This window comes from Ursus arctos, chromosome X, assembly GCF_023065955.2.
Source record: "Ursus arctos isolate Adak ecotype North America chromosome X, UrsArc2.0, whole genome shotgun sequence".
In the NCBI taxonomy this organism is placed as follows: Eukaryota; Metazoa; Chordata; class Mammalia; order Carnivora; family Ursidae; genus Ursus; species Ursus arctos.
The window spans coordinates 97,442,958-97,456,498 of record NC_079873.1 but is presented as its reverse complement, the minus strand read 5'-3'; the positions used below and the strand labels follow the sequence as shown (position 1 = coordinate 97,456,498).

Sequence of the window (13,541 nt, the reverse complement as noted above, 5' to 3'; positions counted from 1 at the left end):
TTCACAATGATGAATACTTCATTCACCATGTACTGAACACCATATGAGGAAATGCAAATGGTTTTTTGAAATGATTAAAATTTAAGTGCCAAAGACCTTTAATTACAATCTACCATTGGAAAAATCTTACTAAAATGTAGTGCTCATTTTCCTGATCTTATCTTTAAAGAACAAAATAAACCTAATAAAATCTTCTTAGTAAATAAAAGTCATTATGCCCACCAACCACAGTACCCCAGGGTAAACCTCTGCTTTCAGGGTCTTGGCATCTGGCAGCTCTTTATCCCCTAATATCCTTTTCTCCTGCTGTGAAATAAACAATCTAGGTTTTTAGCACTATATGTAAATTGAGAACCATAGGACCACCACCAGTGAAAAAAGTCTAAAGTACAGTAGATGGTTAGTTGAGGAGCTCAGACCCCTTTTGGTTTTCTGCTGTGCTCAAGGTTTCCAGAAGTCTGATGTCTAAGGAAATATTACTTCTTTTTGAGAGAAACAAAACCAGTATGTTAAAATTCAAGTTTTGAAAGCCTTTTGACTTAAATTACTCTATGTATAATACTGAATTATTACTGAAAAAAACCACTTGTGTCGTTTTATAATGAAAAGACATATATTGAATAAAATCAGTTAAAGTATAATTAAAGTGCAGTAGTTCACTCATTTTAATTGTTTGACAAGGAATGCTCCTGACAAGTTTCAGTTGTTATTTATTTATAATGGCTGAATCAACATAAATGAGTCTATTATCCTTCATAAAAATATGAGAAGGAAAGATGTCCACAGAGTATTACGGAAGAAGCAGCTACAAAAATACATGTAGAATACTATTACTTTATTTCAGAATTCTTTCAATACTTTCATAACATGTATATATATATTTATAAATTTTTAAGTCCAACTAAAAAAGAAAATGCAATAGTTAAGACTGCTCAAAATAGCTATTATCTTACACATTTAATTCTTCCTCTACTGATAATCCTTTAGGCTATTTAGAAAATTCTATTACAAACAGTGCTATGTTAGAGAATGTGAGCATTTAAAATTTTGAATACAGATACTGCCAAGCTTTTCTCCAAAGAGGTTATACCACTTTATTGTCCCCCATTACAGTGTTTAAGGACCTGTTTTTGCACAGCTTCAACAACACAGTGTACTACCAAACACTTTTGTATCTTTGTCAAGCAACGGGTTAAAAAATTATCTCATTTTAATCTACATGTCTCTTGAGTGTGGCTTTTCATATATTTAAGTTTTGTTTTCTTTCTGTCCATGATCTGGTTCCCTAACTTTTGACCATTATTGGGTTTTGTTTTCTTTCTGTCCATGATCTGGTTCCCTAACTTTTGACCATTATTGGGTTTCCATTCTTTTAATTAATTTATTGAAATTGACTCCTATGATAAAAATATTTTGACCAATCTGTCATTGGTTTTCTGAGTTTATGGTATTTTATCTCATATAAACATTTTTCATTTTTACATAGTTAATTCAATGATTTTATGTCTAGGTTTTATGTCATGTTCAGAGAGATCTTGCTCATTTTACATACAAAATAAAGACGTTTAATCTTCCCCAAGTTTTCATCTAGTACTTTAATGGTTTCATTTACTTGCATTTAAACTTGTCATCCATCTGGAAATTATTTTTGTATAAGGAATGAGATGGGAATCCAATTTAATTTTTCCCAAAACAGAACCTAGCTGTCACAAAACCATTTCTTTCTTTTTTTTTTTTAAGATTTTATTTATTTATTTGACAGAAAGAGAGAGAGAGAGAACACACACACAAGCAGGGGGATTGGCAGGCAGAGGGAGAGGGAGAAGCAGGCTCCCCATAGAACAGGGACCCCGACAGTACCCGAGCCAAAGGCAGACGCTCAACCGACTAAGCCACCCAAGCGCCCCAAAAATCATTTATTTTCTTAAAGGAAATGCCACCCTCACCCTATACTAGGTTCCTGCATTCATTTGCATTTGTCTGTATTCTTTACTCTCTGCTACTAATCAGTCTATTCACACACCAGTACCAAAATTTAAAAATTATTACGGTTTTACAATATGACTTAAAATGATACTGGGCAGTGATCACTCATTAATTTTTATCACAATTTCGCTGGCTACTATTCACTGGCTACTATTACATGATGAATTTTCCATAGGAGTGTCAGAAGTAGCATGCTATGTTAAAAAAATGCCCTTTGGAATTATTATTTAGATCATGGTAATAATGTAAATGTCCACTGACAGATGAATAAGTAAATAAAATGTGGTATAAACATATAACGGAATATTACTGAGCCTCAAAAGTAAATGAAATCATGATATATGCTGTAACATGAATGAACTCTGAAGATACCTAAGTGAAATAAGCCAGATAAAAAAGGACAGACACGAGAAGATTCCACTTATGTGAGTTACCTAAAATAGTCAAATTCAGAGATAAAAAGTACAACAGTGGTCACCAGGGGCTAGGCAGGAAGGAAGGAATGGGGAATTAGTGTTTAATGGGTACAAAGGTTTAGTATGGGATGATTACAAATAGTTCTGGATATGGATAATGGTGATGGCTTCACAGCAAGGTGAACATACTAAAGGCTACTAAACTGTACACTTTATGTTTAAAATTGTAAATTTTTATGACTGAGTAATATTCCATTGCATATATATATACCACATCTTCTCTATCCATTCATCTGTTGATGGGGCACTTACGTTGCTTCTATGTCTTGGCTATGGTAACTAATGTTCCAATAAACACGGGGGTGCATATATCTGTTCAAATTAGTGTTTCCATTGTCTTTGGGTAAATACCTAGAAGTGGAATTACTAGATCCTATGGTATTTCTATTTTCAGTTTTTTGAGGAACTTCCATACTGTTTGCATTTATAAAGAACTCATACAACTCAACATCAAAAATGAAAAAAAATCTGGTTAAAAACTGGGCAGAGGACATTTTTCCAAAGATATACAGATGACCAACAGACAAATGAAAAGATGGTCAACAGCAGTAATCATTAAGGAAATGCAAATCAAAACCACAATGAGATATCACTTCACACCAGTCAGAAAGGCTAGTATCAAAAAGACAAGAACACTGTTGGCTAGAATATAGGAAAAAAGGAAGCCTCATGCACTGTTACCAAAGGGGAAAATAGGGGAATGGGCATAATGGGTGAAGGAATTAAGAGGTACAAACTTCCAGTTATGAAATAAGTCACGAGGATGAAAAGTACATCACAGGGAATATAGTCAGTGATACTGTAATATACATATTGTGGTGAGCATTTCGTAAAGTATATAATTACTGAATCACTATGCTGTACACCTGAAATGAATTTAATATTATTTGCCAACTACACTTCAATTAAAAATTTAAAAATTTTTCCAAAAAGTTAAAATGGTAAATTTTTTAAAAAGGAAAAAATAAATTGCATCATTACATTTTAACATAATAAAATGTTTTAAATTCAGACTGTTTACAAAGAAATTTCAGTAAATACTAATTTCTAAGAGTGTAACAAGATACAGTAAGCACATTTAATACACTCAAGTGTTTAACTTTATTTCAAGGGCACCTGAGACAGTGAAATGGAATGGAAACTGACCATTAGAATGGGAACACATGAATTCCTAGCTCAGTTAAAATTTTCTACTCTAATGGTTTCTTCTTTCCGTTTTCTCAACCTTACATAAGAAAATTAAACTTCCAGCTGTAAAAATTCCATGACTTAAGTTATTAAAATTTAGAACCAGATAAATTTAAACCACACAGTCTAATGTATTATTTAAGTATCTGGATATTAGTAATATGCAATAAGTACATACTTACTGTAAAACAAGAGTAAGTAATTTTATTGCTTGTACTGCAACATCATATTCTTTGTCAAGGGTCATAGATACAATTCTATCCTAAGAACAAAAAAAAAATTAAGGTATTTTTAAAGTAAAAGTAAGGGAAAAATATTTTCAAACAACAGGTAATTTTTAAATACTTGAAGTAATACTAACCTTGAACCGACTGGTAAAAAGCTCCAGTTTGGAATTAAGCTCTTTGTTATAATAAAGCCCTTGTAGAGCAGTGAGACATTTGAGTCTTACCTCACCTTGCTAAATGAAGCAAGAGGAGAAAATGCATTAAAACTTTGCATAATTTCAACCTGAATATTTAAGACATACACAGTATCTTCTACTTTTGATTTTTAAATATGTTCTACACATTCTTCAAAACTCTCATTTTCAGAAACTCTTATCTTTGATAATGCAAAAATAGGAATCAATGCATGCATTTAATACTAAATACCTTTGGGGTTATTATTTCTGTATGTCAAATGAAAATTTCGTGAAAATCTGTTCAGAGCAATACTATTGTGAAAGACATTAGTAGCATACTTTACAGTTAAGTTTTCCTTTACAGAAAGTAATATTTGTAAAGGATATATGCAAAGAACTTCAAAGCTAGTGAACAGGCAGCCTAAGAGAAAGGTAGAATAATTAAAAAACTATAAAATAAAATAAAAACTGTCAGAGGCCAAGTTGGAATTTATAATCTGGCTAAAATACATGTTTATAAAGAGAGAAGAAAAGTTAGGAATATTTTTAAAAGTATACAGCACTCACATAGTAAGAATAAAGACTCTTCTTACAGCTATAAGAAATGCTTAACCACTACCACCTACATGATTCTAATGTTTGTTTCACTACAAAAAATAATTCAAGACCGAAGTCTAAATCAGTTACCAAGATTTAAAAAATCTAGGGGACTTTATGCGATAGAAACCATGTTTTCATGGAGCAGAGAGAAAAGAATAAAGACATGCCTACAAGAATGTGGTCCCAGGTATAGCTATACACAGGTAACTCATTATGAATGAGAGCTATAGATAGCTATGCCTATGTGTAAACAGATAAACATTCTGTAAGGGCATATCTTACCTTATCATGCATAGTCCAGCCAACATATTTTAAATAACTGTCATTTAGAAAGGCATCACTATACATTTTCATCCAAATGCCAATTTCTTCAATGCAAATAGCTCGAATTTCAGCTATTGCATCACTGAATGGAGGAAGGAAAAATTATGTGTATTAGTGCCACTGTAACATCAGGATTTGTGATTTATCCAAGACATGCCAAATACTTCACACCTAATATGAACATACCACTATCTTAAATATTACTGTGGATTTAAAAGTAGAACTGAAGCATGACCCCTGAATGTTTACAGACTCCTTGGCAAAGCATAATTCTCATAAGTATTTAAAATTAAATAAAATTACAAACAAAACTGGATCCCCACCTTTTATACCATGCCATATCCCAGCCTCTGCTCACACCTGCTGGGCATGGTGTGTTCAGAAGACAGCAGGCACACTAGTTTGGTTAAAGCATACTTTTCCAGGAGAGAATTAGTTACACATAACATTGAAGCCAAGCTTCATTTCAATTTGAACATCAGACTAAATTATTTTGAATTCACCCTGCAGGTGCTAGTGAGTCATTGAAGGCTTTGGAGCAGAGGAATAACACAATAAAAGAATGTTTTAGGAAAACTTCAATAATCTCTAGGTATGAGAATGATAGAGGAATAGACTAAGATAATGGTGACAACAGAAACAAAAAGGTAAGAATGGACCAAAGGGCAACACAAAGGAAGTAATTCAATAACTCCCAAGTTGAGGAAGTGAGGGAGAAGTTGAATAAAAATGCCACCAACATTTAAAGAATAGATTACAACAGAAATGGTGGTAAAATTACCTATTTCTTTCCTCTACTCATTCAAAAGAGTAAAAGAGAATACTTAAATCTATCCAAATTTTCCCAATAACATCCAAATGGCAGAGTCCGGAACCATCATCTATAGTTTCTACTAAAAGCAATTAAGTATTCTGTACCCTAACTCCTAATCAAAGAAGTAGATTCCATCTGCTGGGCAGCTACAAGACAAGCACGTTATCCCATTTTTCAGAGAGGAAACATCAAGTTCAGAGCAGTTAAATAACTAGAGTATCTCAATCAGTGGAAGAACTTACCTTCTAACACTGATCTTATTCCAATGCTCTTTCTACTACTTTATACTGCCTAAACCACTAAATATCCAAACCTGAATAGAATAAGAATTACGTAGAAAAAATGTTCTGACTTACCGGTATCTATGTACAAACACTCCCTTAAATATTGCATTCATCATATTTTCTATTTCATCTTGATTTTCCTGAAGCTGAAAAGAATACATTATTTCTTTTCAGTTGTAATGGAATACAACCAAAACAACATCTAAAAGTCATTACAAGTACAAATACAGGTTTCTCCAGTGTTTTGGTGATTACATCTAATTTTTAATTCTACTAGACAACAGTAACCACAGAAAAATTAACAGCTGTTGTAGGTCAGGTAGCTAAAGTTCCTTGATACCTGGAATAGTTGACTTGGCTTTTAACGTTTAGCTGCTAGATTAGCCTTTTCTAAGGCTCACAAATTTCCATTATAAAAAGGCACATAAAAAATCTGTTAAGTAAATTAATTACACCACATATAATCTATTATATATGTTCATATCAAAAAAGTATAGTAATATTTCATTATCTTGGTCATTATCATCTGAAAAAGAAAAATAATGTTAACTAGTGCCTGCTCACAGAGCAAAAGAGGTTTAAGTAAAGCAACTTGGTAAAAAGTATCCTGCTAAATTCTTTTGAAGGAAACAAGCCTCACCTTAAATAATCAAGTAAACATTTCAAAATCTTGGTTTACTTATCTACTCCCAACAAAATTGTTCCAGAGTTTGAGAGGAGAAAAATCTTTCTCACAGTCTAAGTATCAATTAGCTCTTAGATTATGTTCTACACTTTTGTAAAATGTATTTTTTTCTTTTCATGACTATATTCTTGCATTTCCAAATAATGCTAACAAGAGCGTGCACTTTTTTTTAAAGGATTTTATTTGTTTATTTGAGACGGAGAGATACAGAGAGAGAAAGAGCACGAGCAGGGGGAGAGGCAGAGGGAGAGGGAGAAGCAGACGCCCTGCTGAGCCAGGAGACTGATGTGGGCTCTGTGGGGCTCGATCCCAGGATGCTGGGATCATGACCTGAGCCAAAGGCAGCCGCTTAACCATCTGAGCCACCCAGGCACCCCAAGGGTATACACTTCTTATATTCATTAGCACAGATAAACAGTCAAAGGTCCTAGCTGGTCAAAAACTTAACCCAGAGTATCAGTATCTTGTATTTGCACAGGAATTTTAATCTCAAAATCCTTTTAACTATATCCACTCATTCAATGCTCACAATCTTAAATTTATGTCCAAGAATTGGGCCATAATTTCAAGGCCCAAGACATTCATTATGTTTACCTAATAAATCATCTGATGAAATTTAATAACTATAATTAAGAGGTAAAAAGGCCAATTCTTCATTTCAAACTATATGAAAAAGATGAGGAATTTAGGTAGGGGGGCAATATGGACAAGACTTTAAGGCTTCTGCTGAGTCAGGGCATTTTAAAAAGTTATTGACTATCTCAGAAATGACCAACTAAAAATTATAGCTACTACCAACCCCAAATATATCAAAATCAAGTAGTAATTTCTGGATTACCACGGCAAATATTACCTCAAATGCATTACTAACATTTTTGAAACATCAGATTTTGCTTATTAGAAATAAACATAAATATCACCAATATCAGACAGCAAAATATGCTATCACTAATGAAGAAGGAATTTAAATAAAAAACACAACATTGAAAGTAGGGGGTGCCCCAGTCGGATAAGCTTCTGACTCTTGATTTCGGCTCAGGTCGTGATCTCAGGGTTGGGAGATAGAGCTCCACATCGGACACCGTGCTGGGCATTGAGCCTGCTTAAAATTTTCTCCCCCCAAAAATACAATAAATAAAAGTAAAAAAGATTCTCTCTCTCTCTCCACCTGCCCCTCTCCCTCTAAGAAAAAGATTTTGTTTACTATTATTTAGCATAAGAATAAAAAATATCTCCCTCATTCTAAGTTAAATTTGGTGATCAGTCATGTTAATCAACTGCCTCCTACACTACCAAAAAAAAAAAAAAAAGGGCAGCAATTGAGACACCTTAAATAGCCTGTAAGTTATTTTTCAAAGTGATGTCACATAAGTGAAACCTGAATTCATCCTGACAACTAGTTCAGGGAAGAAGTTAGGAGAGAGACATTTTCATGGCAGAAATGAATAATACTAAGGCTTAAAACAACTTGTCTGACTGGCCCAGGACCTTACCGAAAGCCTTAACTCTTAACCCTAGTCTACACAAAAAAGAAATATACGCAAAAGGTACTGTTGGCATGGATAGTCAACAAAACTAGACATTTAAACAACTTGAAATATTATTTAAATTTATATCTTTCCAAAAAAATTATCTGATGGATTAGCAACATTATACCATAATTAATGGTCAAAGTTGTACGGATTAACAGCTCAAAAATTCAATACAAAAATTTACCTCTTTCCGCTTCTGTAGCAGGAGTTCTAGCCTCTCATTGGCTCGTTTCCCAATCATTTTATTTCGTTCTGCCTCATACTGTCTTTGTGTATTATCCATATTAATGCTAAGATTTAGCGCCACATTCACCAAAGCTGTCATCAACTTCATAGCTATTTTTAAATGGAAAATTTTGAAATTAGTCTCACAGATGCAAAAATTTACAATTTAATATCAAATTAAGAGAAATTAAAGACAAGATGGGCTGTTCTGCTTCTAATAGAAAAGAAAAATACAGCTGCTACAGATGACAACAATAAACGACAGCTAATGTGTATGGAATACTTACTATGTCAGTTACCTATGTTAAGTATTTTTCATGGTTTATCTCCTAATCCTCCCAACAGCCCTCAAAGTTAAGTATTATCCCCATTTCATTCATTCATTCAAACTGAAGTCCACGGAGATTAAGAAATTTCCCTGAGATTACACAGTTCACATAAGTAGTTAAACCAGTATTCAAAACTAGGTGATCTGACTTCAGACTATGCTCAAATCCCACTATTCTAAAATGTGTCCCCTATAATGATATTTTTCAGAGGTCATAATTCACCTTCTCAGTAAATTTTGGTTCCTCAGGCAGTCACTTAGCCATCTTACTTATCAAAGGAAGAGAAGCCTGAGTGCTTCATATCAAACTATAATATGCAAAAATTAATTTCATCAGTACTTGATTTCCTTTAATTTTACTCTATTACATATCATGATAAAGACAATGGTGAAGTTATGAAGAACAGATCTAGATGAAAAGTCAAAGTACAAAGGAAAATATCACCCAATAAAGTGTGTCTTATTACACTTCCTCCAGATCCCCCCCATCTTTTGTTACTGAACCCTTGCTCCTGAGACAAGACTGTGATTTAAAACTTATTAATTGAAATATCTCACCATTTTATGCCTTTTTAGTTTACTCCAGACTATTTCTCAGATCTGGTTCATTGCATAAGAGAATAACACAAAACTAAATCTCAATTTGTGGCTATTGGGTCTCCTTAAAAAGGATTCTCAACTTTCTCTTTAGAGCTATTTCATTCCCTCAGCAAACCAGTTTGTTATTCTGATCTAAAATTATTCACCTTATGGCATCATACTTCTTTAATTTACTTAGCCACCAAATTCTTAACATTAAATGCTACCTAAGTTCATAGAGCAAGATCACATTCATATTTTGTGACTTCCAATCTAAAAACAAAAATCCTATAGAAAGATTGTCTGCATTTTTTTCTTCCACCTCCTTCCCCCAGATTACCTGCATTGTGTTTTTTGAAAATGGAGGAGTTAGCAAAAGTACAGCTTTAATTCTTTTGGAAAATACTCTAAAGGAAAAAAATATCCCCACACTTAAAGAGAATGAAAAATTTTTATATAAATCAATATATTCTACCATTAAGGCCTATAATACTATAGTAACAATGAATGCCTAGTTGATTTTTTCAAACTCAAACCAAAAAGTACACATTCGGCAATAGTGTATCAACAATTTTACCTTTATCACAAAGGAGAAACCAAAAGATTTTATAAACACCAACACTAAAAACCACTGTTCTAGAATTGTGTGAGGCTTAAAAATATAACTCATTTCAAAAAGCAAAGAGTTTAGCTCAGTCTAAAGTTACTCAGAAACGTTAGAAAAATCAACTTTTGTGGTGTGGTTAAAGAGTAAACATCACCCTGCAGGGACCATCAAACTAGCTCACATCACAGACGAAATAAGGGTCATTAGGACTACATATCCAAAATGACTTAACGGTCTCCCCAAATTTGCTGTCAGTATCTTCCCTGATAAAACATCTTTTAAGAATGCAGCACATTCCTATCCACCTCTTTTCCCTTTCTGTGGCATAGTAATCAAATAGGTTTAACACAAGAAAATCACCATATACTAACTATAGTATGTATACCTTCACAGAATCAAAACTGAAAATATCATTGCATTTCCAGTAATTCATGGGGGGAGAAAGGAGAGTGTCCTGTTAGTGGTTACTCTATAAGCAAAATTAATTAATTAGAGTCATTATTATTTCATTTCTTTTAATGAAAACCATTTTCATCTCTAACCTAAGAAAATATGCAAAAAAAATTTCTAAATACTGACCTGCCAGGGTGCTCGTATGTCGAAATGCTCTGACTTGTGAGTCAGACAATCCTGTAAGAAGTGAAATGACCGTATCCATCATGTACTCATCATATATGATACTATATTGACACTGCCGTACTAATACGCCAATGAATTCACAAAAACTGGATTTGAACTTCTTCCACTGAGGACCAGCCATGGTAAGTGGATAGTCTCCACTATCCTAAAACAAAAATTTTGAACAGCAATTTCATTTAAAACACACAACTTGATAAAATTTCACTTGTTTATGAAATACCCTAGGCAGAAACTGAAAAGACTCCTTTACCCCACCTTTTTTCTCCAATAAATCTTCAAAGTAGGTAGAAGTTACTTTTGAACACTTGTGCTCTTTAAGACCAAAACGGATATTCCGAATTCAATTTAACCAATAAAAATATATACCCATTACTCAAAGTTAAAAATAAAAAGCTTCTCTCATCAAAGCATTATACTGATAAACAAAGATATACTTACTGAATCTCCTTAAAACAAAAGCATACCAAAATCAAACCAAAGTTATATTTTTAAATGGATTCAAAAACGATGAAATATTTTCAACCAGTCTAACTGATGTATGACTTATAAATAATCAAAAGATTACAATGTATATTTTCATTAGCTTCAAGGAACTCAAATAGTCAACAGACATAAACAATGACATAATTTATTTTTTTTTAAAGATTTTATTTATTTATTCGACAGAGATAGAGACAGCCAGCGAGAGAGGGAACACAAGCAGGGGCAGTGGGAGAGGAAGAAGCAGGCTCATAGCAGAGGAGCCTGATGTGGGGCTCGATCCCAGAACGCCGGGATCACGCCCTGAGCCGAAGGCAGACGCTTAACTGCTGTGCCACCCAGGCGCCCCGACATAATTTATTTTTAAACAATAACGTAATTTTAAAAAGAAATGGAAATGTAGCTAGTACAGCCTGGAAACACTAGTACTTAAGTATTCTTCCATATAGAGATGGGGCATTCTCCAATGAAGTTACACTGAGAATCTCCATAAATCATTAAAAACAAATCCTTAAATGGGGCACCTGGGTGGCTTAGTCAGTTGCCCCTTGGTTTTGTCTCACGGGTCATGAAATAATTCATGGGACCCTGGAATTATGACCTGATCTGAAGGCAGATGCTTAACCAACTGAGCCACCCAGGCACCCCCAGCCCTTTTTTTTTTTTTTTTTAAGTAAACTCTAGGGGCACCTGGGTGACTCAGTTAAGTGTCCGACTCTTGGTTTCAGCTCAAGTCATGATCTCAGGGTCCTAGGACTGATCCCCCTGTCGGGCTCCTTGCTCAGTGGGGAGTCTGCTTCCCCTCTCTCTGTGCCCCGGCACCCCCGCTCATGCGCTCTCTCTCTCTCTCTCTCTCGCACGCACACGCTCAAATAAATAAAATCTTTATAAAAATTAACTCTATGCCCACTGTGGGGCTTGAACTCATGACCCCAAGATAAAGAGTCACATGCTCTACCAACTAAGCCAGCCAGGCACCCTTATTATTTTGTCATTAGAGCAGTATTTTTTTTTTATTTTAAGTCATGCTATATAGAATTTCGACTACTATTTCTCATCTGAGAATAAGATCCTAATATTCTACAAAAAGGTTTTCTTCCATATTCTCTGACTGAATCATTTAGTGACTACATTGAAATGTATCATCTTAATTGTCAGCAACTTGGTTTGCTGACACTTTCAAATCAGATTTCAGGATTCTTAAGTAATTGTTTCCTTTTAGTAAGAAGGTTCTCACTAAAACATTTAATATTAGTAGGTTAAAATAAAGTCTTCATGTTCCCTGCCACCTGCTGCCCTCTATCCATAGTTTCACTTTCCACATTTAGTGAACCCATAGTCAACTGCCATTTGAGAGCAGATGATCCTCCTTCTAAGGTAGTGTCAGAAGAAGGTCAATAGTAGCCTAAAACTAAGTCACAAGGCCTATGTCATTCACCTCAGTTCATCTCATCATGTAGGTATTTTATCATCTCACATCATCACAAGGGTGAGTACAGAAGATATTCTGACAGAGAAAAACTACATTCACATAATTTTTATTACAGTATAGCATTATAATTGTTCTGTTTTATTATTGTTATTAATCTTTTACTATGTCGAATTTATAAAGTAAACTTTATCACAGGTTATGTATACATAGAAAAAAACAGAATATATAGGGTTTACTACTATTTGTGGTTTCAGTCATCCACGGAGATCTTGGAATGTAGCCCCCGGAGATGGGGGGGGACCTACTATAATACCATTACTCATAATTACCTCTCAACTACTTGGAGACTGATTAATAGCACTTAGTGATCATCAAAGCCTTTTAAACAACTCTTGTCTTTTAGAATGATAGTTGAAAGCTTCTTCATCAGAGTAAGCAAGAAAAAAAATGATCAAGTAAAACTCAAATGGGACAAGACTTTCTACTTGAAAATTCAGTGACAAGTTTTGAAACAAGCTGCTGGTGCTGGAATGCAGCTGTGAACAAAACAAAAATCCCTGCCCTGAAGGAGCTTACATTATAGTAAATCTAAATGTCTTTATTGGCAACAATACTTTAAAGGCATCGCTGTGATAAAGGATTCACTCAAGTCTAAGCTATTTTTTTATTTGTATAGTTCTTACTACTCATACTTGAAACATAAAGGATATATTTTTTAAAGATTTTATTTTTAAGTAATCACTACACCCAACATGGGGTTGGAACTCACAACCCCAGAGATCAAGAGTCGCATGTTCCACTGACTGAGCCAGTCAGACGCCCCCTCATAAAGGATATTTTAAATAAGAACATATACAGAGTGGACCTTTAAACAACATGGATTTGAACTGTAAAGGTCCACTTATACACAGATTTTCTTAAATAAATACACCTACAGTACCTTAAATTTATTTTCTTTT

The 13,541-nt window shown here is 34.0% G+C and overlaps 1 protein-coding gene across 15 annotated transcripts in view; it reads right to left on the bottom strand.

The window, feature by feature from the left end:
• STAG2 (STAG2 cohesin complex component) overlaps positions 1–13,541 on the bottom strand; it is a 130,028-nt gene that overhangs the window by 42,626 nt on the left and 73,861 nt on the right. For all 15 annotated transcript variants that reach the window (XM_057314223.1, XM_057314205.1, XM_026520539.4 and 12 more), the window contains 6 exons: positions 10,611–10,815; positions 8,477–8,628; positions 6,148–6,221; positions 4,936–5,059; positions 4,012–4,110; positions 3,833–3,912 (listed from right to left, as the gene is read on the bottom strand). In XM_057314223.1, the coding sequence (XP_057170206.1) occupies positions 3,833–3,912; positions 4,012–4,110; positions 4,936–5,059; positions 6,148–6,221; positions 8,477–8,628; positions 10,611–10,815 (734 nt within the window). The remainder of the gene's footprint in view (positions 1–3,832; positions 3,913–4,011; positions 4,111–4,935; positions 5,060–6,147; positions 6,222–8,476; positions 8,629–10,610; positions 10,816–13,541) is intronic.